Source organism: Diadema setosum, chromosome 20, assembly GCF_964275005.1.
Source record: "Diadema setosum chromosome 20, eeDiaSeto1, whole genome shotgun sequence".
Lineage (NCBI taxonomy): Eukaryota > Metazoa > Echinodermata > Echinoidea > Diadematoida > Diadematidae > Diadema > Diadema setosum.
Window position 1 is genome coordinate 23,559,739 of NC_092704.1, and position 26,120 is coordinate 23,585,858.

The window sequence follows — 26,120 nt, forward strand, 5'->3', positions numbered from 1 at the left end:
GAATAGAATAAAATACATTTTGCTCGTACTGAGTACTGGAAATATATGCTGGGTAGGTTCAAGAAGAACATTTCCTTTCATATATATGGATTCAGCGAATGCAGACTTAATTATCTTTGGAAATATCAATGAAAATAAAGGAAAATACTCACTTTAAGGACAAGCCCACCTTCATACATGTGGATTGAGTGAATGCAGTATATCAGTAGAACACATTGAACAATTGGGGAAAATCGGACAATCCGTTCAAAAATTATGAATCTTTGAAGTTTCTGCTCAGTCACTGCTGGATGAGAAGACTAATAATGCAGCTTGTGATGTCACAATGTGCAGAACGATATAAAGAAAATTATCTGTAAACAAAATTCAATATATTTCACTTTTCTTGCAAAAGAACGCTTGACTTTACATATTTCAAAAGGCAGTGGGAATAATAATCCTTATCATACGTCAGTGACAAAACGAGGAAATAATACATGCACTTAAAAAAAATAGAATTTTGTGAAATCCTCTTCATATTTCCTTACATCGTTCTACACATATTATGACATCACACATTGTATTCATTATAGTCTTCTCAACCAGCAGTATATAACTGCACTGGCAGGTACTTTAAAAATTCATAACTTTTGAACGGATAGTCCGATTCCCCCAAATTTTCACTGAGGTGTTCTACTATAGTATGGCTGCATTCACTCAACAATCAACATGTACAAGTGTATGAAGATGGACTTGTCCTTTAAAAAAATGAGGACTATCGGATAATCCGTGCAAATCAGAGGAGTTTACCGAATTGTTGTTGATTCCACGCACGCGACATCCTCTTTAACAGCGGGAATTACACAATTTGCAATGTCACAACAAAAATTTGAGGAGAATTTCACAAAATGTTATTTTTCTCGACATTGAAAAAGTACTTGACCTATTTCTGTAAAGGGGAAATCCTGACCAAATAAAAGTTAGTCTGATAAGAAAGTGTAAAATATTACCAGTTCAACGGTAAAATTTTGATCGAAATCGTGAAAATATACAAGTTATGAGTTGTGACATTTTGAAGTTTCGCTATTTATTCAGGAAATTTAGTTCTTGAACGGTCAATATGAATATGCAAAGGCAAAGTGAGCATGTCATCCCCCCACAACTTGCCCTATACTAGTAGTTTGAACATAAAATGTTGAAATGTCCAGTTTTTCATCCAAACGCAATTATGCCTAAGGCTCAAATCCTATTATGCATATATTACGAACTTATGAAGACAAACTCACGGTTCAAACGAAACAGTAAACTGTCACTTGAATGACAAAAATGATAACAGTATTGTACGTGTATAGGATGCGTTGTGAAGATGGTCCTTAAAGGGGAAAATCCAGTCCAAATATAAGTTAGTCTGAAAAGAAAGAGGAAAATATTACGAGTTCAACAGTAAAATTTTGATCGAATTCGGATGAAAAATAAGGAAGTTATGACATTTTGATGTTTCGCTTATTTTTTAGGAAACAGTTCTTGAACGGTCAATATAAATATGCAAAGTGGCAAAGTGAGCATGTCATACCCTCACAACTCGACATAGTAGTTTGTAAATGAAATTGTGAAATTTTCAGTTTTTCATTCAAATGCAATAATGCCCGAGGCTCACATCCTCTAACTGAGCACTATTCTGAGGTTATTCAACCAGGAATAACATCATGTTTCAGACTTCAATGACAGAAATATTGAATTTTTGTCATTTTTTGTACACAATCAATGGAAATTGTGAGGTTATGACGTGGTCAGCTCACTCATTTGCATATTCATATCCACTGTACAAGAACTGTTTTGCAGAAATTAGCAAAAGTTCAAAATTTTATATCTTCCTTATTTTTCATCCGATTTCAGTCAAATTTTTACCATTGAACTCGTAAGATTTCACTTTTTTAAAAAAAATCAGACTAACTTATTTTTGGACTCAGGATTTCCCCTTTAAATGCAACAATTGTGATTGGTGCGCGTGCACGGTTGTAAACAGACGTGCATGGGAAAACTATATGAAATTACTAATTTTTGTTCATAACAGCAACATCCCTCTTCAGGGCGTACTAGTATTCATGACTAAAATAGTTTGTAGCAATATTTCTGTGTGCTGTTCTGAGAAGATATGTTTTAAATCAAGTCTACATCAATAAAATGCAACATTTATCTCATTTAATTTCATTACGTTTATTTTCATTTTCAACAAAGATCGTCAGTGTACAAAACATAGTATGAAGAAAAAAATACACATTTCACATAAATTATATACAATATGATATAAATACAATAAACTGAGAAAGCAAGGTATACATGCTATTCACTGCATAGTGTTGAAAATGTTGGAAAATCTAACAACATCATGCACAATACTAAAGACCATGCAAACAACAAGGATTTCATGACCTACTTGAGAGTGGCTGATGATGCTCCCAGCATAAAGAGGTCGTTTTCAAAGTGGTTTGGCATGCTTGGTGACATTTTCAGCTCAATTTAAAAAGTCAAAGTTGTAGACTTCAATAGAGAACGTCTATTGCGTGTCGCCTTCAGTTTTGGGGCATAAATTCCCGATTCCATCTTTTTATTGTTCAAATTCTCTTTCCCTTCGCCCATTGACCCCGGCACCCCTCCCCCTCTTGTCTTATCTAGTATCTCCCTCCTTTTCCTTTCTTCATAAGACGGTCATCATCTGGACAACTCTGGTACACTGTAATAAAATTATGCACGCTGAAACACGAGAAAATCGGAGATTTCGAGTGATAGAAGGACGTATTTCTTTTCTCCACTGTCCTAGTGGAAGGGAAGACTGGTAATTGTACTATCTCTGTGATTTCCCGGGCACTTGTCGATCGTTGCAGTTTAGTGAAAATGGGCGTGTTATTTTTTCTCTCTCTCTTCGCAGCCTTATAAAATCGAGCAGAGTAGGCCTATATTACATTGTACCTTATGTTTATGTGTAGTTCTTTGTGTTTTTATGATAATGTGTGAATATGTGGGTGAAATTGTGGTATGTATGTGTTCATTGTTTGCTTTTATGTTGTCGGTGATGTGTTTTCGTGTCAAGATCCACGCCGACTTGTGTGAGTGAGGATTTTTGTTTTATAATTGTTTGTGTGTGTGTGTGTTTCTATGTCTCTTCTTGGAACAGTGATATTAGTTGCAACAGCTCATTAAAAAAAAGATATGCAAATCAAAACATGCACTGACTTCATCACCTATAAGCTCTCCAATTGCTGTAAACACAAAGTCAGACAAATCATTAAATATGTTTCATTCCATTATTCCATTTCATTTCACTTCATTTCATTTCATTTCATTCCATTTCGTTTCATATAACTTTATTTCATTCCATTCCATTCATCATTTCATTTCATTCAATGTCATCACTCTTGATATTTCATTTTATTATTTCACTCCATTTCATTCCATTCCATTTCACCCCATCAATTTAATTCATTTGCATATTCATTTCCAACATAAGTCCGTGTTTTTGATGACAAATTTAATGATCATTGTATACAGCCCCTTTCTTCTGAAGAATCTTTTGCTATAGGGTTACGAATTCGATATGTTTCAACGGATATGCTTTTTGATAGTGTGAATGAATAACATTTTAGTGAGAATTTGTGAGTCATATAGGTCAATTGGGAGACCTAGGCAATATTGGCATGATGATGTTATAATAAGGTTTTGCTCTTGACGTCAAAGTCACGTACGTGATAATGAGGTGATAATTAATAGAATTGAGAGTTTTCTTGTACAGAGTAATAGAGCCTATAGGATTCAGTTGAATATGTGTTTTCTTTATAAAACCGTACCCCACAATGTGTATTGTCTACTGCGTTGGAACAATTCACATATATCATGATTTATGATATATCGTCAAATTTTGTTATAGGCCCTATACAATGTACTGAAAATGGAATGCAGAAATAAACTGAACTGAACTGAACTGAATGACATTTAATACGGTAAATACCTCTGATCAACAAGTAGAGGGAATGATTATGTACTTTTCATGAAAATTGAAATTTTGGGAAATTTTCTGCTGATACACCATTGTCCTAACAGTGGCCTACAATCATCTGGTATCAGTGGCGGATCCAGAGGGAGGGGGAGCACCGGGCGCCCGCCCCTACCCCTCTTTATTTTTGTGTTAAAACAAAATAAATAAACGCGTATTGAAAATGTAAGCCCTGATTACCATTTCCCCCTATTTCTATCATTATTTGAGATCTCGTTATGAAACTCTCATCATTCTATTGGCCTGATTTTACTCTAGTCATTTAGTGTAGGCCTACTAGTAACTGGAACATGGTGTGAATCTGCGCTCTGAGACTTAAAAAAAAAAAAGAAATTGAACCTTACTAGAACGCACAGAACAGAAATCTTTCTTGGACTTCTAAATTTCTTCTTCTTCTTCTTCTCCCTCTCACTCCATCTCTCTCTTTCCTTTGCTCTTCACCTTTCCGTCCCGCGTTTCTTACCATTAATTTTCCCCTTTTTATTCCGTCCTTATTCTCATATTTCCCTATTTCACTTTCGATTTATGCCGTTCCATTTAAAAAGGTTGATTTTAAATCTACTCAGTATGCTCGCTTGTGATCACAGAGAGTCTAGTCCAACGATCAATTGCCGAGATGTGAATATTACCAGTCTATTAGGACACCATCTTCGGTAGTAAGCGTACATCGGTATCCATCTATTTTCGTCGCTCGTGTGTGTGTGTCAGATTTGTGCGTGCAAAGTCAATTTGCTCGCCTGTACAGCTATAGTATCTTACTGGATACACTCAAAACGTACGTACGTGAATAGACTGGAGCGCTCCTCAACTGAGCAGCAGTGTTTTCGTGGGCGTTAGGCTGAAAATGACAGTCTAACTGTCGGCATTGCCAGGTTATCGTGTTTCATTGGTACATCGACCACACTCTTCTTGTATTTGTAGGGGGTAAGGTACCCAGAAATCATCTCAAGATGTCGTCTCAACCGACAGGGAAGAACATGAAGACGAAACATATCAAAGCTGTATCGCAGAAAGTGAAGCTCTTCCGAGCCAGCGAGCCACTCCTCAGTGTGTTGATGTGGGGGATAAACCATTCGGTAAGTGTAAACTGAAAGGAAGACACAAAAATGCCCAGTAGGTGTGCTCTATAACGTTAGCGTCAGATCAGAGTGACATGCAGATCGTACTAATTTACTAACTACAATCTAATGTCGTTATACGACAGGGTTAGACCATAAGCAGCCCAATCTGAGACTTACATCGCATGTTATATCAAGTTGTACAGAGATTTACTAGTTGTTACCGGTATCCAGTTGAATGGGAAGCCACACTCCACACACGCACAGAAACCAGTCAAAACTGCACAAGTGGGTGGTGGGTTGTCCACTCGGCTCAGTATAGAGTTGGGTGTCCAACACATCGACACCCTAATGTTTTTTCTATCAATAGATACTTCAAATACCTCACAATATGCCTGAAATTTTACTCACATATAAAGAAAATACGCTGAATTCACAAGCGTGCGTTAAAAAATGTGATTTGCAGTACACGCTCCAAGATAACTGCTTTTATAAAATGGGTTCAAGAGTGTAGCCAATTGGAAGAGCTGAAATGAGTTACGTGTGCTTGTATTAAATTCTCACTAACATGCACGGCCGACGTCACAATGTTTACACTAGCAGTGCGCATTCAATCAGTTGTTACAAGTGCGTCGCGCGCTACTGTACGCGCTGTCAATCCTGTAAACAACTGCTAGTTCGGGCTGCCGGCCGGCCTTTCTTGTGTGCATGACATGTGATGTGTGGCGTACGTATACTCTTATACGCAGGGCTCGACACTAACGGTGGTTCGGTGGCCCGAGGCCACCAAAAACACACGTCGGGCCACCAAAATTTCAGAAATGAAGAATTTGGTAGCCTGATCGGGCCACCAAAAAAGGTCGGATGTTTGCCTTTGGGCCACCAAAAATAAAAGTTAGTGTGGAGCCCTGTTATACGTACAGTACTTATATGTGTGCGGGATTTCCGAGTGCAACGTGCGTAAATGTAGTGCAGGTCGAAATTTGCTTGCTGCTCATCGTATGCATATGTATATGCATGCGTAGGCGCATATTCTGCTGAAATTAGCCAGCAAACATAGTGCATTTGTTGGGGTATCCTGGCTTCTGCTACTGTAGTGTAAACAATTCATGGGCCCTATTCTAGAAACTCGACATGCGATTAAACACAACTTCACATCAAATGCAAATGTCACCCACAACTTTTGCATTTGATCAAAATCTAGCGCAAAGTTGCATTTGATATTTGAGTGCTAAATCAAATACAAGTCTTTCCAACAGTGAACCTGTGTTTAAAATGCAAAGTTGCGTGCAATTTGGTGGACTTGCATTCAGTTTTTTTAGTTGCATTTAAAATGCGCAGTTTATAGCAGTGGGGCCAAGGAGCATTATTCGTTGATGCCAGCTTTCCATCAAAGTGGCTGGCTAATTTCAGCAGATGATGTGCTTGTGCGCTATGGCGTATAGACATTCGTATCAGGGAGTACGGAGCAAGTATCGAATTGATAGACACCTACAATGTAACTGTGCAATTTCTATACTTGTGTAGGCAACCAAAAATATTTATGGCAATAATTTCACTTTTGATTGCCAAAGTGTTTGTTTTTTGTTTGTTTTTTTCTGCACTTGGCATTGTTGTGAAGCTGAAACATGTCAGAATACATGTAAATGTAATGTACAATATAAACTTTTCACTAGATTTAGATGCAGAAACTTGGAACAGAAACTCCCGGTTTCTGGCAGTTACAATTGTATATGAACATACCCCTTTGAACTGAGAACTTGTGAAAAATGCAACAAAAATGTTGTAGGAGATGAATTTCATTATATACTCGAATGTGATGCCTATCACAGGAAATTGTTAATCAAAAGGTGTTATTTTGACAGTCTATCCACCTTCAGATTTCAGAGACTTTCAAGCAAGAGGCATAGACTTTAAGATTAATTTTGTGCAGATTTATACTTTATATCTAGGAATTTATAGGTTCATCTTCCCAAGACAAACAGGACATATGTGTTTTTCCCTTTTTTCATTTACTTGTTGTTTTGTTGGTTCTAAATGCTTCTTGTTGGTTGTTGTTATAGTTATTGTTATTATTGTTGTATTTAATGTAACCTCATTCAAGGAATTCCATGGGACCATTTAAATCACCTTGTGTCAGTTGTCCTGTGGTGCCTATGGAAAGGCAAGTGAAAAGAAAGTGTTTGAATCAACAGGGTCACCTTGGTGTCAACAGAGTCTTTTTTCTTCTTCTTTTTTTTTTTTTAAATCTGAACATTTAATAACAAGGTTTCATTGCATAGTACATAGCTTGATATTGAAACATGTTATGCTGTTTATAAACTTTGAGATTGTTACTATATTTGTATGTTCTTGTGCCTTTATAAATACATGTAGGAAGGTTTTGAACAATAAAGAAACTTGAAACTGGAAATAAGTGCCATTGTAAGAGATACGGTCATAACAGGACATGGCCCCTAAACCACTGGATTGCCTGGATTTTTCTCCGTGATTATCTTTTGTTTTTCAGAGCCTAGTGACTAGAGATAATTTTCTATATCAATCACAAGACATAATGTCCACTTGAGTTTTTACCAGCTGACTGTATTTAGGTGTAATTTATATTAAAGGCATACAATCGTGGCGAGTGCTTTGTGCGGCACGGAGACGAACACAACACGCTGCCTCCCCCATTCTGTATCAAATGTAGTGACCCCGAATGAGAATAGCGCTGGCTTAATGGGTCAGCGAACAACACGCTAGACTACAAGAGCTCTGTGCTACAAATCTCCTAACCCAAAATGGCTGTCCGAGCGAGCCACGAGAGCTTCCGAATGGACGCACACTCTCAGTGCGCGTGCGCATGAAGAGAGGCCAAAAGAGCCACGCGTCTTCTGACCTCTCTCCTCCAATCACCGCAGCTCGCGGTGACAATGTTTGTGTATGATGCATACACACACACACTAGTCTCAGTCAGTGGCAGCATTGTCCCACACGTTTATGGATATATATATAGCACCGAGTCTGGCATTGCGCAATTGCATGCACAAACTTCGGTCGTTCGGAGTTTACGTACCATAAGGGATGACGATCGTATGCCTTTAATCCAATGTGTGCCACAAAAATATCAACCGCTCATAGGTTTGTGTGTAAAATTTATGCACATTTGACTCTTTAGCACAGAAAGGGTTAAAGAGGGATTGTAAACTTGCACCAAATGAAATTTCAAGCTATTTCAATTTTTTGAAAGATTTAAACCTTTACCTTCTAATATATGGAAAGCATTTGCCTTACACTGTGTATACGCTGTTTTGAGAGCATTTTCTCACAAAAAAATCTAATTTATGATATTTATGCAGACATCATAACTAGGAAACGGCACAGCCTGCATACATCGGCCGAGCTAAATATGTACAGCTATCCATATGAAATCGCACATGAAAGTTGTTACTGGGAGGATAGCTCTTTTTTTCCACCAAAAATCCACCTTTTTAGACCTTAGATTACTGCAATGCTGTTTGAAAAGACCGGCACCCCCTACATGGTGACATCTATTCTTTGATCTTTCGATCATGGCAGAATAAAATAAAAACTTTTGCAAGCTTAAAAGCTTTGTCATCATCATGAACATCACTAGATACGTAATCATTATAAAGGGGAATTCCAGCCCAGTCAAGGGTTACACTGCAAATGTAGTTTGAAAAGAAAGTAAAATTTGATAAGTAGAGCAATGAAAATTTGATCAAAGCCATATCAAAATAAGGAAAATTATAAAATTGTGAAATTTTGCCTCAACCCATGTAATTTATTGTAATTACCGTATACAAGAGAGTTCTTGAACAGTTGATATGAATACTGTAACTGCTGATAATGTCATCCCCTCACAAATTTCCATTGATTGTGCGTACGAAAAATTGACGATTTCAAATTAAATTTGCTTGAAAGTTGTAAAGCATATTATTCCTGGCTGAATAACTGCAGCATAATGATCAGTCAGATACATTTGTACATTAGGAATTGAGACTGGGCATAAATGTGTTTGAACAAAAAACTAGAAATTTCAAGATTTTGTGTACAAACTACAATGTTTATAGCAAGTTGTGAGGGATTATCTGTATCATCAACTCATTCCTGAACATATTCGTATTGACTGATTGAGAAGTGTTATGTGAAAATTACCAAATTTTACAATTTCATAACTTAGTTATTTAAATGTTATTTGATTTTACTCAATTTTTCACCATTGTCCTTATAGGATTTTACTCTTTCTTATTAGAGTGCCTATAACCTTTAATAAACAGATAGCCCTGGAATCCCCCTTTAAAGTCACACAGCAAAGTTTCTTCAAGTCATTTTCTATGAAGCCAACACAAAGTGGTTTGTACATGGCACTAAACTCAAGATGAAAGTTTATTAACAGTATAGTTTTGTAATGTGTTTTAGAGTCTTCATGATTAAAAAAAAAAAAACAACAACAACAACAGATGAATAGAATCTGGGTTTATTTTATATTTCCCAAATAGTCAATGTTGCAGTCTTCTGCGTTCTGGCTTATATGGTCTAATGGATGAGATTGATTTCAACGAAGATTACAGAGCCATGCTGAAGACAACCCAGTTTTGTGATTAAGGCATTAAGTAGGTTGTACTGTATGTTATATCACCTGTAAGATTTGATTGAAAACGTAATTGTTTTTCCTTCTAATTTTCATTCTCTGTGAGTACTTTTTGGTCATCTCAATCTTTCAGTTGCTTACATACATTTGTACGTGTACAACAGTAGATCTTCTCACTATTCAACCCAGTTGAGTTGAGTTGAATGATGTGGTTATGATGCAGCTTGCCCTCTCTGCATTGAGTGCATAGTATACTTTTTTAAAGAAATGTCATAAAATGGAATACATAGTATACAGTTGGTATCCATTGCCATGACGTGATCATACAAAGTGTACAATGTACTGCTCTTGATGTGGAACTTGGTACTGTGTGCTAATGGGAGATGAATGCAGAGGACAGGCTATGAATAGGACTACCAGTGCCTTGTACTGTAAGTAGATGTGGATGTGGACCTTGAATTACACTGTAACCTTAGACCTGGGCTGTGATTTACAGTACATTGTATGTCATAAAGAGTTGACTGAGAGGTTGATATCGACCATTTGATGTGCAACTCAACGGCTAACTGTGTCTTCAACAAACCTGCATTGAACCGTAACTCTTTGCAGCGATCCAGGGCCTCCGGGGGTATTTTCAGTCAGCATCGAGAAATATATTTGTGTTATCTTTCTTTCTTTCTTTCTTTTTCTATCTCTCCCTCTATCTCTTTCTTTTCTCTCTCTCATATATTTGACCTTGTTTACAAATCAGGGACAGAATGAGATCAAATTGCATTGAAAATCAAAAGTAGAGAAATTGATGGCAATCAATGATCAAGAGTTCAGCAAAAAAACTTGCATGATATTCAGGAGCTACATCCGTGTCAGATATGAAGTAGAAAAATTGGCAAATATCCTTCATGTATACATACCGTATTCTGGATTTGCTACAGCACAATACACTTCAAGTGAATATATTGTGAAACCTGTGAAATTATGATGCAATTTAATGATTACACCTCTCATAAGAAATATGAAATTTTGTGTTTATTATTAGTGTATCCAGTATTGGACAGTAGGAAAAACATTTGATTTTTTTTTTTCAGTGATAACAAAACTTAAGATATAGATAAAAGTGAGCCCAATTATACAGTTGTAAAATTCATTTTATTTCTTTCGCCATTCAGTGTACAATATGTCAGTTATGTAGTAAAGTGCTCTTGAGCAGAAAATTATTCGATATCATCATTTCTTATGAATCAGTGGAGGGTTGTGTGAAAACAGTAGAATTTCTTGGCCAAGAGACCAGTTTGCTGAAAGATTTGAAGCATTTCATGCTCATTTTCTTTTTGTCAAAGCTGGCTTGCCTAACCTTGGAATTAAGCAATATTTGGATACTAACACTCGTGAATTGTAGGGCATGGAACTGAAAAAAAAAAAAGGCCAACAACACACACACTAAACCCCCCACGAAACCTCAGATGAATTGAACAAGCTTTTCACTAGGACTTTTCACTTGGGTGTTTTTTTTTTTTTTGTGTGTGTGTGTGTTTTTTTTTTAAGGGGGTTGTTTTGTTGCAGTAACAAAACCAGTCTCTATTTTCCTTGCATGAGATACAGTTGTACATTCCATTCCCATAGTACCCATTGACATCAAAGTTGCATTTATGCTTTACAAGGATTGTACAATAATGTTATAAATGTGCATGTACATGATGTCTGGTATGCCCTGCGGATTCGAACAGTTCAGAGGTACAGTGTACACTGTACTTTCTGTACACAATTCCTACCGACCCACTTAAACCTGTGAGTCATTTGTGTACTATGAAAGGAAACTCTTTTTTTTTTTTTTTTTTAAGTAAACATTGTGAATGTTATACCTGTATTTATGTTCTGAATTCACGATGCCAATGACTCTTGTGCCAAGTACATCATCTTTGAACGAAATGTAGTTGAAGATACAATGTATTAGAGGGCTTCTAAAAGGAGACTTCTACAGTGTACATAGCTCCAACTGACATTGATGTGACAGTCGTTTAATTTTGTTTTTTATCTTTTACCACTTGACTTGCGTTTAGGAGCACTCGGGAGGCACTTTGCAGCTAACATCTGAAAGTGGCCAAATCAAGTGGTTTTCCCATCATGCAGAACCCCGCTGAATGCATACCGCGAGCATTTGGCTCCGAGCGAACGTGCACGCACATAGGCTGTGTAGGGGATTACCATGTATAGTGGACAAAATGTAAGAAGGGAAAAAAGAAAGTGAGAAAGAAAAAGAAAAATGGGGGGGGGGGGGAGGGAACCCCAAAGTGAATAGGAAGGGTGGAGTAAAGAGAAGTACACATGAACATGTAGGCCTGGCTAGTAATGCACAATACACAATTGTAGGACAGGGTCACCAGAGCAGAGTTGCTTTAAAGGCATAATTTACCATTAGCAGATGAAACAAAAACCCAGCATTAGTGCTTTACAGTTCTGAAATGTGAGTTAGGGGATAGAAACAACCAGCTGTAGAAAAACTGAATTGGTAAAATCGACTTACAGCTGTAAGTACATTGTATTGTTAAATATACAAAATGTGAACAATAGTTATGATAAAAATGCTTCCAGACTTTACACCGTCTACAGTTACGGTTTAATGAGAAAAATACAAATCTAGATATCTCTTTATATTTTAGGCTTTATCCCGAAAATTTTATATGATAGGATGTTTTGTGGTCAACAGACCTACACATATATATGCATTAAATGTCATATCTTGATTTTTTTTTTTTAAATCACTGTTCCCAAAGTTTAGGTAAACAGGACTTTTAATACAGAACATTGCTTTCCATCAAAACTGCAGGAAATGATGAAGGCAAATATTGTAGAATTACTCGGATATTACAGAAAAAAAAAAAAAAACGGTGCTGAAGTATATGTTGTAGCTGTGAATCATTCTGCTGTAATCGTTACATTATCTGTTCCCAAACACACATCCACATGCACACACACACACACACACACACACACACACACACACACACACACACTCTCTCTCTCTCTCTCTTTCCCCTCGCTCTTTCTTTTTCTTCTTGTACTCTCTTCATTCATTGGTATTTGATGCCACCTTTACATGCTGTATGCCCGAACTCCCAAACAGGTTTTGACGTCAACTCATTCAGAATGCAAGAAGCGGCGAGTAAGAAGCCCATTGATGAGTTGGAAAGCAATTGTGCAGTATAGGGTGGAGTACAAGTATCATTTGTTTGCAGAAGTAAAATGTTTGATAGCATGGCATTTCTCATACATGTACAAGTGTAAAGAAACTTATCTTTTATTCATTGTTCCTATACATACATTGTATATATGGTGTACATAGAAAGAATTGCTTGACAAAGCTTTTAAAGTTGGATGTTGACCACCATTTAGGGTTATCAGTGTCAACTTTGCCATCTCAAGGGTGTGTCTCTGTATTTCTTCATGGAGAAAATGCATCCGATTACAATCAATACGTTAGCATAATATGCTCTATGTCATTTCAGTGGCCAGAATACCTTGCTACTGCAACTATATCTTATTCTTAATTTTTGTAAAACTTTATCTTATTTTTTTCTTTCTCTATCCATCGATTTTATCTTCTGAGGATTGTGCGATACATAGTTCAGTGTGTCTTCATTTTAAATCAATGGCTTTAAAGTCTTTTAATGACTACTGACTGCCCAAAATTTGTTTCATGTTGTAGATTACTGTAAAATCAGGTATTTCGCATGCATGAAACTTTTGTGAATTCTGCAAGGAGCCAAGATTTGCAAAAATAAACTGCACATGAAAGTGTGTAGTCTACACAGTGCATTGAATGCCAGTAGCAATTTGCGACAGTTTCATGTTGCAAAAAAAGGCTGTCGGCTCCAATTCACAAAAGTTCCATGCCCCGAATGTTTGTGGTTTTTGATGCAGTGTGTGCAGGACTGCTGATTTCCTCATTATAGTCCAGCCGTCTACATGTAGGTCTAAATTGGATATTGAAAGCAATTTCAAAACAACTCGTCACAATCAGCTACCCTTGCTTTGTGTTATCATTCTGCTTTGTTCTTCTATTAAAAGTAATTTTCTTAAAGCAGTATGGAAGATGCCAGATATATTCCTGAATAGAAATGGGTTATTTAAAACCAGCTTTACAGTCATGTACAGTAATAATGATACAGCATCAATATTGATATCACCATTAAGATACCCTTCTGGATGGGTCTAAAACAATGTGTCCAGTATTAAAGGAGCCCAGTCATGCAGGCAAACAGAGATTTCAGATGGCAAAAATAAAGTTGTGTTTATAATCTTGTTTTTTGGGATTTTTAATGGTGTGTAATGTTCTGTTCAAAATATGAAACAAGTCTCCCTACCCACTGCTAACTGCAAACAGCATAACATTTATAGGTGACAGCTGTGTCTCAAATTCTGTAGTGTAATCGGTCAGTCAAGAAAGCAACCCTTGATATACTTTACTTGCAAACACTTGTGTATTTCAATCATAAAGTGGGAGTGAATAACCTTACCCCATATTCGCTGTGTATTAGAGGACAAGACATTCAGACCATAAGCATATCACCCAGAAGTGAACCAATCGAAAACCAACTCCAGACTGTGTTTTACCAGTTTGGATTTGATAACTGAAAAATGTGCTAGGAGAAATTTACTTAACCTAAAAGAAAAAAAAAAAAGAGAAATGGTTCTCATGTTATGTACAAATGAGTTCTCTTGCAGTCTGAAACCCCCAACAAAGTCAGTCCTATAGCAGCAACTTGGCCACAGACTGACAGTCTAGTGTACAGGTAAATGTACATTTGTTTCTACTTAGGCTGTGGTTATCATCTTTCCCCAGTTTGAAACGGCCTTTATACCCACTATCAAAAGTCGTTTCCAAAGCCCTTTGCAAACGCCTTCCAACGTAAGTTGCATTTATATCAACTCATCACCAACACGAAAACTGGCCTTGTCATTGCGCAGCTGCATTGCACCGTTTGACCTGAGGAGAAGGGGTCATATACAGCGTGCGCAGTACAAAGCTGTTTCAAAACAGCTTTGCATTTGTCTCACTTTCTAGAAACATGTTTCTGGCCGAAACCTGTTTCGGAAAGCACAAATTTGTGGTTTTCAAAAAGGCTTTCCGAACCCCACAATCAAAACAGCTTTGTGTTTATCATCTCTAAAAAAATCCCTGAAAGCCGTTTGGAAAATCTGTTTCTGCAGAAAAAAAAAAGTTGATAAACGCACCCCTAGATGTTAGAAGTGGGTACCTGTACTAGATATTTTCACTTTCATGAATAATGTGGTATGTATGAATTACCAAAGTTCTGTGAAACGCTGCTTATCAGCTCTGACCTTCAATTTTTTTTTCTTTTACCGTGTACAGTGAAGTGTAGCTGAGTGACTCGTTAGACTTATGACTGAATTTGAACCACGTGTGTAGACATAGGTGCTTGTGGTAATTAGGATGCAGCATTGGTGGTGTAGGGAAAAAAAATATCATTTTTAAGAATAATGTACATTTGATAATGGATGCACTAAAGCTTGGTCTGTAAACACTGCACCTCCTATTAATTGATCAGAAATGGATTTAATGGCACTTAGATATTGTTTCTCTGTCTCATGCAAAATGTGTTTTGTTTTTATATTACTCATTTCTTTTTCTTTTTTTTTTTCAAAATCAGTCCTTGAGATATACAATCAGTAGGTGAGACTGAGTGAATGCTGTGTGCATTATAGGGAAGTCTCTGCCAGTGTTAAGATGCCTTTTTAAAATGCATTGGGAGAAAGAAAGATTAATCAAGGATAAGGAAGGGGAGAAATATAAAGGTAGAATAAAAAGAGGAAAAAACATGAGTCCACCCTTGAGACAAGGCATGGAGGCCCAGTAATGGCTTTGCCAGATTAGAAAATGTCATCAATAAATGAATACGCTTGGACCACGGCAGATTAGCTGGGGCCCTGCCACGCTTGGCTGTGTCGAGTCACTGGAGCGTGTATGTAGTGTGAAGTCGTTATTTTTGGCATCTCGACCACCAATGGCCCACTCAGCATACTGTACCTAGCAATGGGGAAGGACTCATTCGGTTTAAATGCTTCTTTTGTTTCTTTGATTTATGTTAGTTTTGTTTCTAAGCAACCGTAACCCCCTGGATCTAACTTCCATTTGGCCAGTGTAGCTGTTCAATCCTAGCAGATAGTTTTAAAGTTTTGGTATTTGTAGATATATATAATGTTTAACATGAGTATTTTTTCAATTCCTCTTCAAAAAAAGTTTGACTCGACATTTTTAGCATAGTGTGTATATTCTCTCAAATGAAGAAACTTTGTGCTGTTAAATGTAGGAACAAAACCTTTTCATTTTCCTTCATTGCAGGTGTAATCATGTTTTAATGTTCATGTTTCATATGAATTATGAAACTCTTGCAAATTTGTCACTGTTACATGCATATGTACAGGCACATATATAATATAATTTATGTAACTTATATTTTTACTCTGCCCTGTGAAATTTTCAAGCGTGTAATGTAAATCCCTATAAACAGATACATCACTAAAACAACAGAAATATGCTTTCAATTTTCATGGACTAGATGGTTAAATCGCTTCAGCATCCTAAAATATGACGTCTGTATTTTCTAATGGCTATCGAAAGAAGCTGCAAGCATGTTGTGCAGAAAATATAAGGCAGTTTTATAAAGTAAATAAAGATTTTTCTTCCTCCATGCAAGTGTAAACGTGCCCATAGTCCGTATGAAATTTGACACACATCCAGTAATATGATACTGAAATATGATATCAAGAGTCCACCATCTTTTATTCCGTGGTGTGAATGGCTTTAGATAGAAAAAGTCAGTATGAATGCCTTTTAATTTAGGATGAAAGGTTTGTTGAAGTACATTACATTATTTTGAAGATAACTACCAATAAACAGAAGTCATTGAAAAGAAAATCAGATATCACAAATGGATTTGATTCAATTTTTATCTTTAAAGGGATCGTACAGTTCTGGTTGAGACCTAATTTCAGGTTTCTAACATTTTTAGGTGATATAATGAGAAATCTAATATGAAATATGAAAGAGCATGCAATTTTATGAGGAATTCAACGTTCATTTGATAAAAATTGGTTTTGAAATGGCTGAGATATCCAAAAAAGAATGATTCTAATAAAGTGTGGGACCCACACTTTGTAACCATCGCTTTGTTTTACTTTGTTTTTGGATGTTTCAGTTATTCCAAACCCGATTTTCATCAAATAAACTTTGAATTCCTCTTAAAATGGTATGCTCTGTGCTATATCATAAGTGTTTTCTTGGTATCTTGCAAAAATTCGAAAGCCTATTTCTCATCTCAACCAAAACTGTACTATCCCTTTAAAGTTTCACCAGTAGTGATACCATACGGTGGATAAAAAAGAGGTTAGAGACCAGATGTATTGGTTGGTGTAACTGTTTGGTCTTTTATAAAAGAAATTATCTAGTTGTCAAAGAGCGGTCTGTAACCTCTCAACAGGTGTTGGTTTTTTGGTTTAATAATCAGGGAATAATTCTCATGGTATCGCATCGCAATTTGCTACACCACTGCTACACGAACTAACTTTTGTGTAGCAGTTTTCTTCCACAGAAGTGTACAGGATACCTTTTGACATATTGTTCATCAGCTGAAATTGCTATAAATCAAATTTGAGTTGGAAAATTATTCCCTGATAATGCATGCGCGAGAAAGCTGATGTTTTGGAATGTATGTGGATGTTTGGATTTCTTCCCTGTTGGGAAGGTAGGCCTGCAGGTTGCTTCAACAACCCCCCCCCCCAAAAAAAAAGACAATAATTCCTCATCTATACTGACTTGTTACCTTGTTTGTTCTCTAGGCATATATAAAGGCACATTACAAGTATATCATCAATGCATTTGCCTGTCCAAAAGGTAGACACCAATATTTCGGTCTTTGGGGCAAGTTTTAGAGGTTAGAGACTGTCGTAGTAGGTGAGTGTCGATTTTGATGAGATTGATCTATTTTCAGGTCAGACACAGTCATGGCATCATTTTTTTTTCCCCCAAAGCATTGGTGGACATTTATCCTTATACAAGAATCGCTGCCTAAAGATGCCATCCACCTTGCACACAGATTGCCTTGTCACTGGTCATGATGGAGTTCATCATGCAGCTGTTTGTCAGCCTCTCCTACTGGCAGCACCGAGTTCCATTCATGGCTGTGTGAAGGAGATTGATCGTTGGATACTGTATAATATGCAGAATATTTCGTTAGGTTTTTATTTTCGCGAATTTTGCTAGTCAGGTGCTATTCATGAAATTAAAGACATGCAAAAATATTGACTCTGATCCTGATATGGATGTGACATACACGTGTGTACATTTCTCCGTTCAGTACAGGACTCCAAGATCACAAATTTAACCACTCGCGAAATCTTCGGGAATTCCAGATTCGCAAAAATTTAGACTCGCCAGATATATGGCGTATACAGTAGATTACATCATCTCTGCTCTTATCACATCTAGCTCTGAATTTAAATGACCATTCTCTTCGTGTGTGTGTCATGTATGCCAAAATCAACTTTTCAATATGGAGCCATTGTTTACGTAGTGAATCAATCATCCAAAGCGAAGCAAAAAGCTAGGATCTGTTTTTGTATGGATTAAAAATCACAGAATGTGTTTTGTGACTTTTCTTGCTTCCTTAGCTATCAAAAAGTGCTGTAATTATTTGGTAATCACACTGAACCTTTATATTAATATCCTACAAGTGAAGTATGAACTCTAAAACTACGTATTGTATATCAAGGTCTGAGGCATTACTACTACTGCTTTCCCAGAGGGTTGAACTACCTGAAAAGATACTTGAACTCTTGTCATCAAAAATACTCTGACATTGCAACTTTCCCTCTTAAAAATGTTAAAAAAAAAGTAACACCAATCAGCAATTTAATCAAGTACAGTATCATACAAATATAATTTGCCATTATAATCATTTCTTGTAAATGACTGATTCAAGTTGGGAGGTATTCATTTAGAATACAATGCAAGTATGGATACTTATTAATCCAGAATCTGTGGCAGATTGACATTGTATTTCATTGTAAACTCCCAAATCAAGAGTGGGAAGGGACTGGTTTATGAGACTAGTTTCGTGTACATAGTTTCCCTGGCGGTCGGTTTCAGTTATGAGTCATATGACCATGTCACCTGACAAGTATGTGAGTTACTAGCCTGCGGAGAACACACTTCACAGATCAGTTTTCCACATGGTTAGACAGATAGGCAATTATCAGTATAATATCACTTTGTTTCAGATTGCTACACAGTGTACAGAAATGGGCATTGTGCTCAATACATGGTATTATCTTCATGTTTTTCTTTGTCTTGGTCTTTGTCACTTAATATCCTGTTTAGAGAAAGCTCAGTAAAGTGAAAGTAGTGGAGCAAAAGGGAATGGTCAGTGCAAACTTCAGCGTACCCAGCATATCAAGGAGAAACCGATGCATAATCATTATGATTGTTATATAAGAAAAGCTGGTACATTGCATCCTCAACATTCGCCCAAGGAGCTTATCAAGAATGTATTGGGCAAATGCATTCTCATGTTGCGATTGCATGGAATGCCACAAAAGTGATCTCAGACTGTTATTAAAAAAGAAAAAAAAAGATCTCTTTGAAAACAGCTCAGCAGTGAATTGATTGATTATTTATTGGCCACTTGATTAAGACAGCTATAGGTAATCATGTATTCTTTAATAGATGCCTGCAAGATACTGTCAAGGATGATTCTACAGCATCCAAGTTCTCGCTACTTTCCTATGTAATACCCATGCTATTTCACATGAATCTTCGTTAGTGTGTTGCCACATCCGTTTATGGCTGGAGCAGCCATACATGTGCAGAAAAGTATGCATGGAGTTGGAAAAATGTTCTAGTCAACTTAAACATTTGGTAGAATACAAAGTATAGTTCAGCAGGGAGGTGAGAGGAAAAGGAGTGGGCACTGGATTAGTGTCTTTTGAACCATCCTCGGAGCCGCACTCCCCAAGAGACCACTCCACTAACTAGATTACTGCCGCCTGGCCGCACAGTGCACATGCGCAGTCCTTGTCAACAGGCTGGTGGGTCTCACCCCTCCCTGGCCAGAACCTGGATTACCGTGTACTCCACGTGGTACTGGTGGGTGGTGTATACTGGTGCATTACTAGTGCATTACCCATTGCTGTGCCTGCAAACAACACTGGTGCATTGTGATGTGCAATGAACTGGTTGCATGGTCACATTTTGAATTTTGCAGCTAATATACAAGGTAGGCCCTAGCTGTTGGCCTATTAGTAGTATTACTGTATTACATGTCCATTTACTATAAGATTTCTTGGGAACAAATGTACCGTGCATGCCATTATGGTGAAATAATTTTAACATGAAATGGAAACAAATTAACACAGACTTAAAAACATTTAACAATAATGATTAGTAGCACCAATGATAATATACTGATTGTAAGAATGTGAAAGAAACATGAACAGCTGAGTAGTGGAACACATGCCCTATTAATAATGTCTGATGATAATAATTTTAATACCAAGCTAGCATAGAAACTACCAACCACAACAGCAACAACCATCATAAAAATACCCATTCAGCTTTCAAATAAGAATAAAACAAGAACAGACAGACAGACAAAAAAGCGCCATGGTGAATATCTTATCATGCATACACTGATACAGGACATGTGAGATAGTTCAGCTCTCACTGCACTCTCACATGTCTTCACCCTTCACACCTCCCTGCCCTACACCAGCAGACAAGGAGGCAAGTTATTTCACCAAGATTAGGTCCTATAGTAGTCTCCATCATGACCACTTTCTTGTAGATTACAGCCCTCCTGCCTCAATTTATCCCCAGCATGCAACAAAAAACATTCAAATAGTGTTTTCATCCCCTGGAGAACTAAACTTGCTCACAAAAATATGTTAGTGGGACCAGAAAAAAACATGTCTTGGCGGATGTACACAAGTTTCCCAAAAAAATATGACAAGAGAACCAACAAGAGCGAACAGTGAAGTGATACATCAGACTAAAGAAAAACCCCAACATCTTCTGATCTACAGGTGAATTTCGTCAGCACTAGTCAGGATTTACACTTGACATTGCGTCGTAATTTGATTAAAACAAGAGCAAAACAATGGCTATTGTTAAACAGTTACATTGTCAAAACTCAACTTCTTCTTGGCCGATTTTCAAAATTTTTGTATCTATCGAGAGCTGAATTCTTAGACTAGTAGGTCCCAAGAGTATATGCTGTGTGAGCCTGCATAAAGAATGTAAAACCCACAGACACGTCCTTGTGAACACACACAAGTCAACTGGCCTGTCCATACTCCTAACGATAGAGGGCCAAATCACCGCGGCCCCGAGGATCGAACATCAAACAGCAGTGATAACGATCAGATTGACCTCGTTACGTAAGAGGTCGTTTACTTGTTCGTTGGGGCACTGATCCCTTGTAATCCTGTGTTGAGTGATAGGGAAAACCCTCAGGGCAGAGTGCCCACTCCTTTTTGTCTCACCTCCCTGAGTTCAGTGACCCAGTTTGCATGTTAGCATGATCACACACCATGCCACATGTGGCCATTGATATGCATGTGTGCACTCACACGACTGAGATTGTAAACAACAGACTAGATTGCAATTTATAATTAGGACATATTTCTTGTAAAGATTAGATCATAGTTTTAAACTTGTACAATGATTAGCTTGTAGATTAGCCCCATGTAGATGTTCTTGAAATTTAGCCAACATAAAGATAAGTTTATGATTAGAACCACAAGATTTCTTGGGGTTTACGGGGGAGGGATCCTGCTCATAGTTTACACACTCGAAAGTTAAAGTGACCTCACTGTGAATCCCATTCCCCCTTTGGCTTCCAGGTGAACCTCCTATTCATGTTGAACACTACTGTATTGTCGCACATTATTGGGTTTATTGATAGTGCTGTGTAGCAGTATATTTCTTTCAGTTTTGAAATTTATTCATTACAAAGTACATGGGACTTTCTTTGAAAATTTAATCTGAAAGATTTGTTTTAATGTGGGTGCTTGTAGTCGTTTCAAACTATAATAAGCTAATCGTCAAATTTTAAAACTTTAAAGATTACAAATAATGTGTGAATCTAACTTTAAGATATGTGATTCAATTTCTGAGTAAAACTGAATGCCATCATTTGCTTGTGATAATTCTTTATCATCAAGTTTTATTATCAAGTTTCATCACTTGTAAGACAAATGTGTGGAAATTAAATTGGAAAAAACAAACACAAACAAACAAACTGGGGAGGGGAGGGGGTTGGAGTTTCTGTGACAAGAGAAAAGGGGTATTACATGTACCTCAAAAAACAGTTGTTAAGATGTTTATCTTACCAGTAGCATAATATGCACACATGTACAATTGTATGTACATTTGTTTGTTTGTTTTATATTTGATGGTCTTATGGCATTGAATTGTTTGAAATGGGCTAGAGGACAATGGAGGACAAAGATTGTGTTTAGAAGTTGTTTTCGTTTGTTTGCTTGCTTTGTGCCAGGAGATGGGTAACTTTGGCCAACATTCATCCATGCAGAGCAAGCCACAAAGAACATTTTCAATGAAAGTTGGATTATTTTTTGTCTGTTTTTCGTAGCATTCTAGGAGAAGAAAAAAAAATGTTACGCTGGATCATCCAGTGTACCTGTAGTCTCTTTTATCTCATGAAAATAGTCTCTTTTATTTCATGAAATAAACAAATTAAAAAAACAAACAAACTGAAATATGATGTGACTTAATGAATGCTGTACTCGGTATATCCTCAGTAATTTGTTTTTGTTTCATCTATTTTGTTTGTCTGATTTGAGTTCAGTTTCCTGAATTTGTCTAACACTAATCCACTATTAAACAAGTCCAACCTAATTAAATTTCTTCTGCTGTTGCTGAATTCAGTTTCCTGAAATTGATATGAATTGCAGCTACCTCAAGAAGAAATTACATATCCATGATATATTTTGTTTTTGTTATGTTTTTATGGAAAAGATTGCTCCTATCTGCCAGGTACTTCACCTTTGAGATAAATTTAGTTGTAGAGGAAGAGGCGAGTCGAGCTGTGGTTCCTTGCAAATCCTCTCAAATCAGGATGTTTAGGTCAGAAATTCATATTGGGCGATGGAGGTGTTGGAATAATTTTTGCTGTAAACAGGAAAGACACCAGTCCACCCACTATCCTCTTGTAATGACTTTGTTTGACTTCCTTGTTCCCCCGGCAGAAATTGTTTATTAGGGTTCCAATACAAAGACACAAAAGCAGCGTTCACACATACACACACCAGATTTTTTGTTTCTGGCATCACTGTATAGAAATGTATTCTATTTGCCTCCTTTCACACATGACCAAAAAGAAATCACTTAGCTGCAAATGCAACACTTTGAATCTCCAAGGATGCGCATGCCTAAAAAAAAAAACATCTCGTAGGACACCCGAGTGTGCAGACCTAGTCCGTGTGTGATGAGTTGCATTATGGGATTGAACAAATTGAGGATTTCTTGACGTGCCATTCACACATGCCGTGTGGGGCAAGTTACATGTACGTACATTGCAAGGTTTGAGAATTTGGATGCATATATATATCACAAGAGTTGATGATATGACTTTGTGTCCACACACAAGAACTCACAGATTGTGCATTGCTTTGCACAAAATTGATTTCCAAACCATCATCAAACTTCCTGTGTTTGTGTGAACAGGCTCACTGAAAGGATGCAGACTTGAGGCTTGTTGAAGAAACCAGAATTTACGGTAATCCATTCAAAATACTGTGGCATACATACATTGTACTGACACCCCTTATAATGATTGGCAGAGAATCAGAACTAAAAGAGAGATGTGTGATTAAATCTCCTAGGATTATCAGAAATGCCATCTGTTTCTTTTTGCAGTATTTTGTAACTCTTTCTGCTGAGTATATGGGAGGTTTTGTGTAAAATACTGTTTTTCCCAAATTCTATTATTTTTAGTTTACGAAAGGTAAGAATACTGTTTTCCACCAAATACACCTTTTCAACTCCGAGAATACCACAATGCTGCTTACAAGGTTGGCATCCCTGGATTGAATGTAAACACATTTTACAAGTACAACTACTTCCTCTATAGATATCAGGACATTCGTTTTGGAATCCTAAGTAGTAAACTTTACGCATCCATGAACTCGAGAGACTGCATTTGTCAAACATCACAATCCAAATACACTTTCTGTATGTGCTGCTGAGATATTTCCCAATGGGACTGTGCCTTCTGGCATGCCTGTGTACATTCATAGGTTGTTGCGTGGTGGATGGATTTGGATGAAATGTATCTCATGGAACTGCTCTGACAATGTAAATTTAAATGTACCAGTACCCTGAGTATTATCTTTGCTGTATTTGTAGAATATACATAAGACATGCCGTCTGCAAAATATAAAGATTTGTTGTCACTCCGATTTTCATTTAGTGGGGTCTACAATGTAAATGTGAATTTTACGGAGTATACTAAAACAAAAACAACTTCAAATAGACTAGTCGATCAAGTGATTCTTTTGATCAAGTGATTGCGTTATCGATATTTTTTTTCTCCAAATACGTCTTTTAAACGATAGTGATATGCATTGCGCAAGCTTGTTGCTGTGGATTTATAGTCTATATACATGGCATATGTACTGAGAGATTTGATGGTGCTAAATGTTATGAGGAAGAAGGCTGTTTATTGGTCTGCATGGCCAGTAGTACGTGGTAGATATTTTTTGGTCTTTGATTATTGCAAATTTTGGTAGTCAACCAATATTCACAAAATCAACAACTCACAAAATATTGTCTCCCATCACACAAGTGTGTTTTATTTTGTTTATAAGGTGGGAAATTGCTATTTTTTCTCTTGAAAATTGATAAATACATCCCTTGGTTGCAAATTCAATCACTTGAAATATTGTTTTACATTTTACAAGTCCCAATTCACAAAATGTATAGCATACAGTGTTCACATATCACTTGGAACCCATTTTACATTGTACATGACTGCCATGCATTCAACCATATCCTATGACTCGTGGATGAACCTGTTAACTGTGCCCCATACATGTTTCATGCAGAATTGTACAAATTTGTGCCAATGAGAGAAATGCTTCTATTGCTACCACTCTCTACCTTATTAATATACCAGATACTTTGTATGGTTAACTGTCTCTGCAGTGATATATACCATTACTCAGGAATACTGTAGGGCTCAGAGGATAAGGGCTTGAAATCATGAAACTTCTTGTAAGATTTGTACTTAAGAAACCTTAGCACTTTAAAAACCTTGGTATGGTGCATAAATCAGATATTCCTAAACATTCATCCAGTGTGTTCCCATTGTGTTTGTCAAATCTTTTATTTGTGCAAGAGGGTAAAAAAGAAACAACTACAACCAACGAGACATTTCAGTTTTTCATTGTGATGTGCACACAAATCCCTCAAACTCTATTAAAGAAAAAAATGGTACATGTATAAATTGCACCTTCTTGATTATTAAATACTGTAGATGCAGTGATATACACATACTCTTATACTCATCAGGAATACTGTAGGGCTCAGAGGATATGGCTTCAAATCATGAAACATCTTGTGAGATTTTCACTTTAAAAAGTACAGAAAACAAATCTGCTAGAAAGTTCTTGACACATGGACACATTTTCACGAGAAGAATAGCTAATACATATAAACAGAAGCTGTGTCTTCTTGATGTTGTTTTACCTGATCTGTTGGGTCAAATACTCATGATGGGCTTAAACAGAATTTTGGTTTTCCATTATACAGTGTATTTATTGTTTATTGTTTGTGTGTCTGTTGTAGGTTTTAATTGGTACAATCATTTACATGACAAAATGTTATTACAACTGTGTACTTCAGAATAATCATCCCCCACCCAGCAGGGGGCTGGAGGCCATCAACCTTTATGAAAAAAGGCAAGGAAATTCCACGTGAACAAAATCAAGGTTTCAGAGAGCGGTTACACATGGTCAAAAATTCGTCATTTGAATGATGATTCCAGTGAAAAATCATTCTAATGACGAATTTTTAGCATGTGTGGAAGCAAATTAGAATCACGAATGCTAATCACAATCACGAATTCAAATTCTAGTCCGGAGGTGAATTCCAGTGAAGTTTCACTCAAATTACGGTGCGAAATTTGCGTGTGTAATGCTTGACCTCCAAAACATCTTTTGAGGGGCGGAGCTTACATGACCTTTCAAGCACTTCCGTAGATAATACGCGCTATAGAAGCTCGTTGTTTTGATTGACAAGTCACCAAGGATTACGTAACGCCTTCGCTTGAGAATTCTAATTCTAATCACAGTTTTCGAGCGAGCGTGTGTAAGGTTCGATAATTCTAAAGACGAATTGCAATCA

At 36.9% G+C, this 26,120-nt stretch overlaps 1 protein-coding gene across 1 annotated transcript in view; it reads left to right on the forward strand.

The window, feature by feature from the left end:
• Positions 1 to 4,868: 4,868 nt before the first annotated feature.
• LOC140243324 (phosphatidylinositol 5-phosphate 4-kinase type-2 alpha-like) overlaps positions 4,869 to 26,120 on the forward strand; it is a 51,932-nt gene continuing 30,680 nt past the window's right edge. Inside the window, exon 1 of the mRNA XM_072322997.1 lies at positions 4,869 to 5,106. Coding sequence (XP_072179098.1) covers positions 4,981 to 5,106 — 126 coding nt within the window. The 5' untranslated portion in view covers positions 4,869 to 4,980. The remainder of the gene's footprint in view (positions 5,107 to 26,120) is intronic.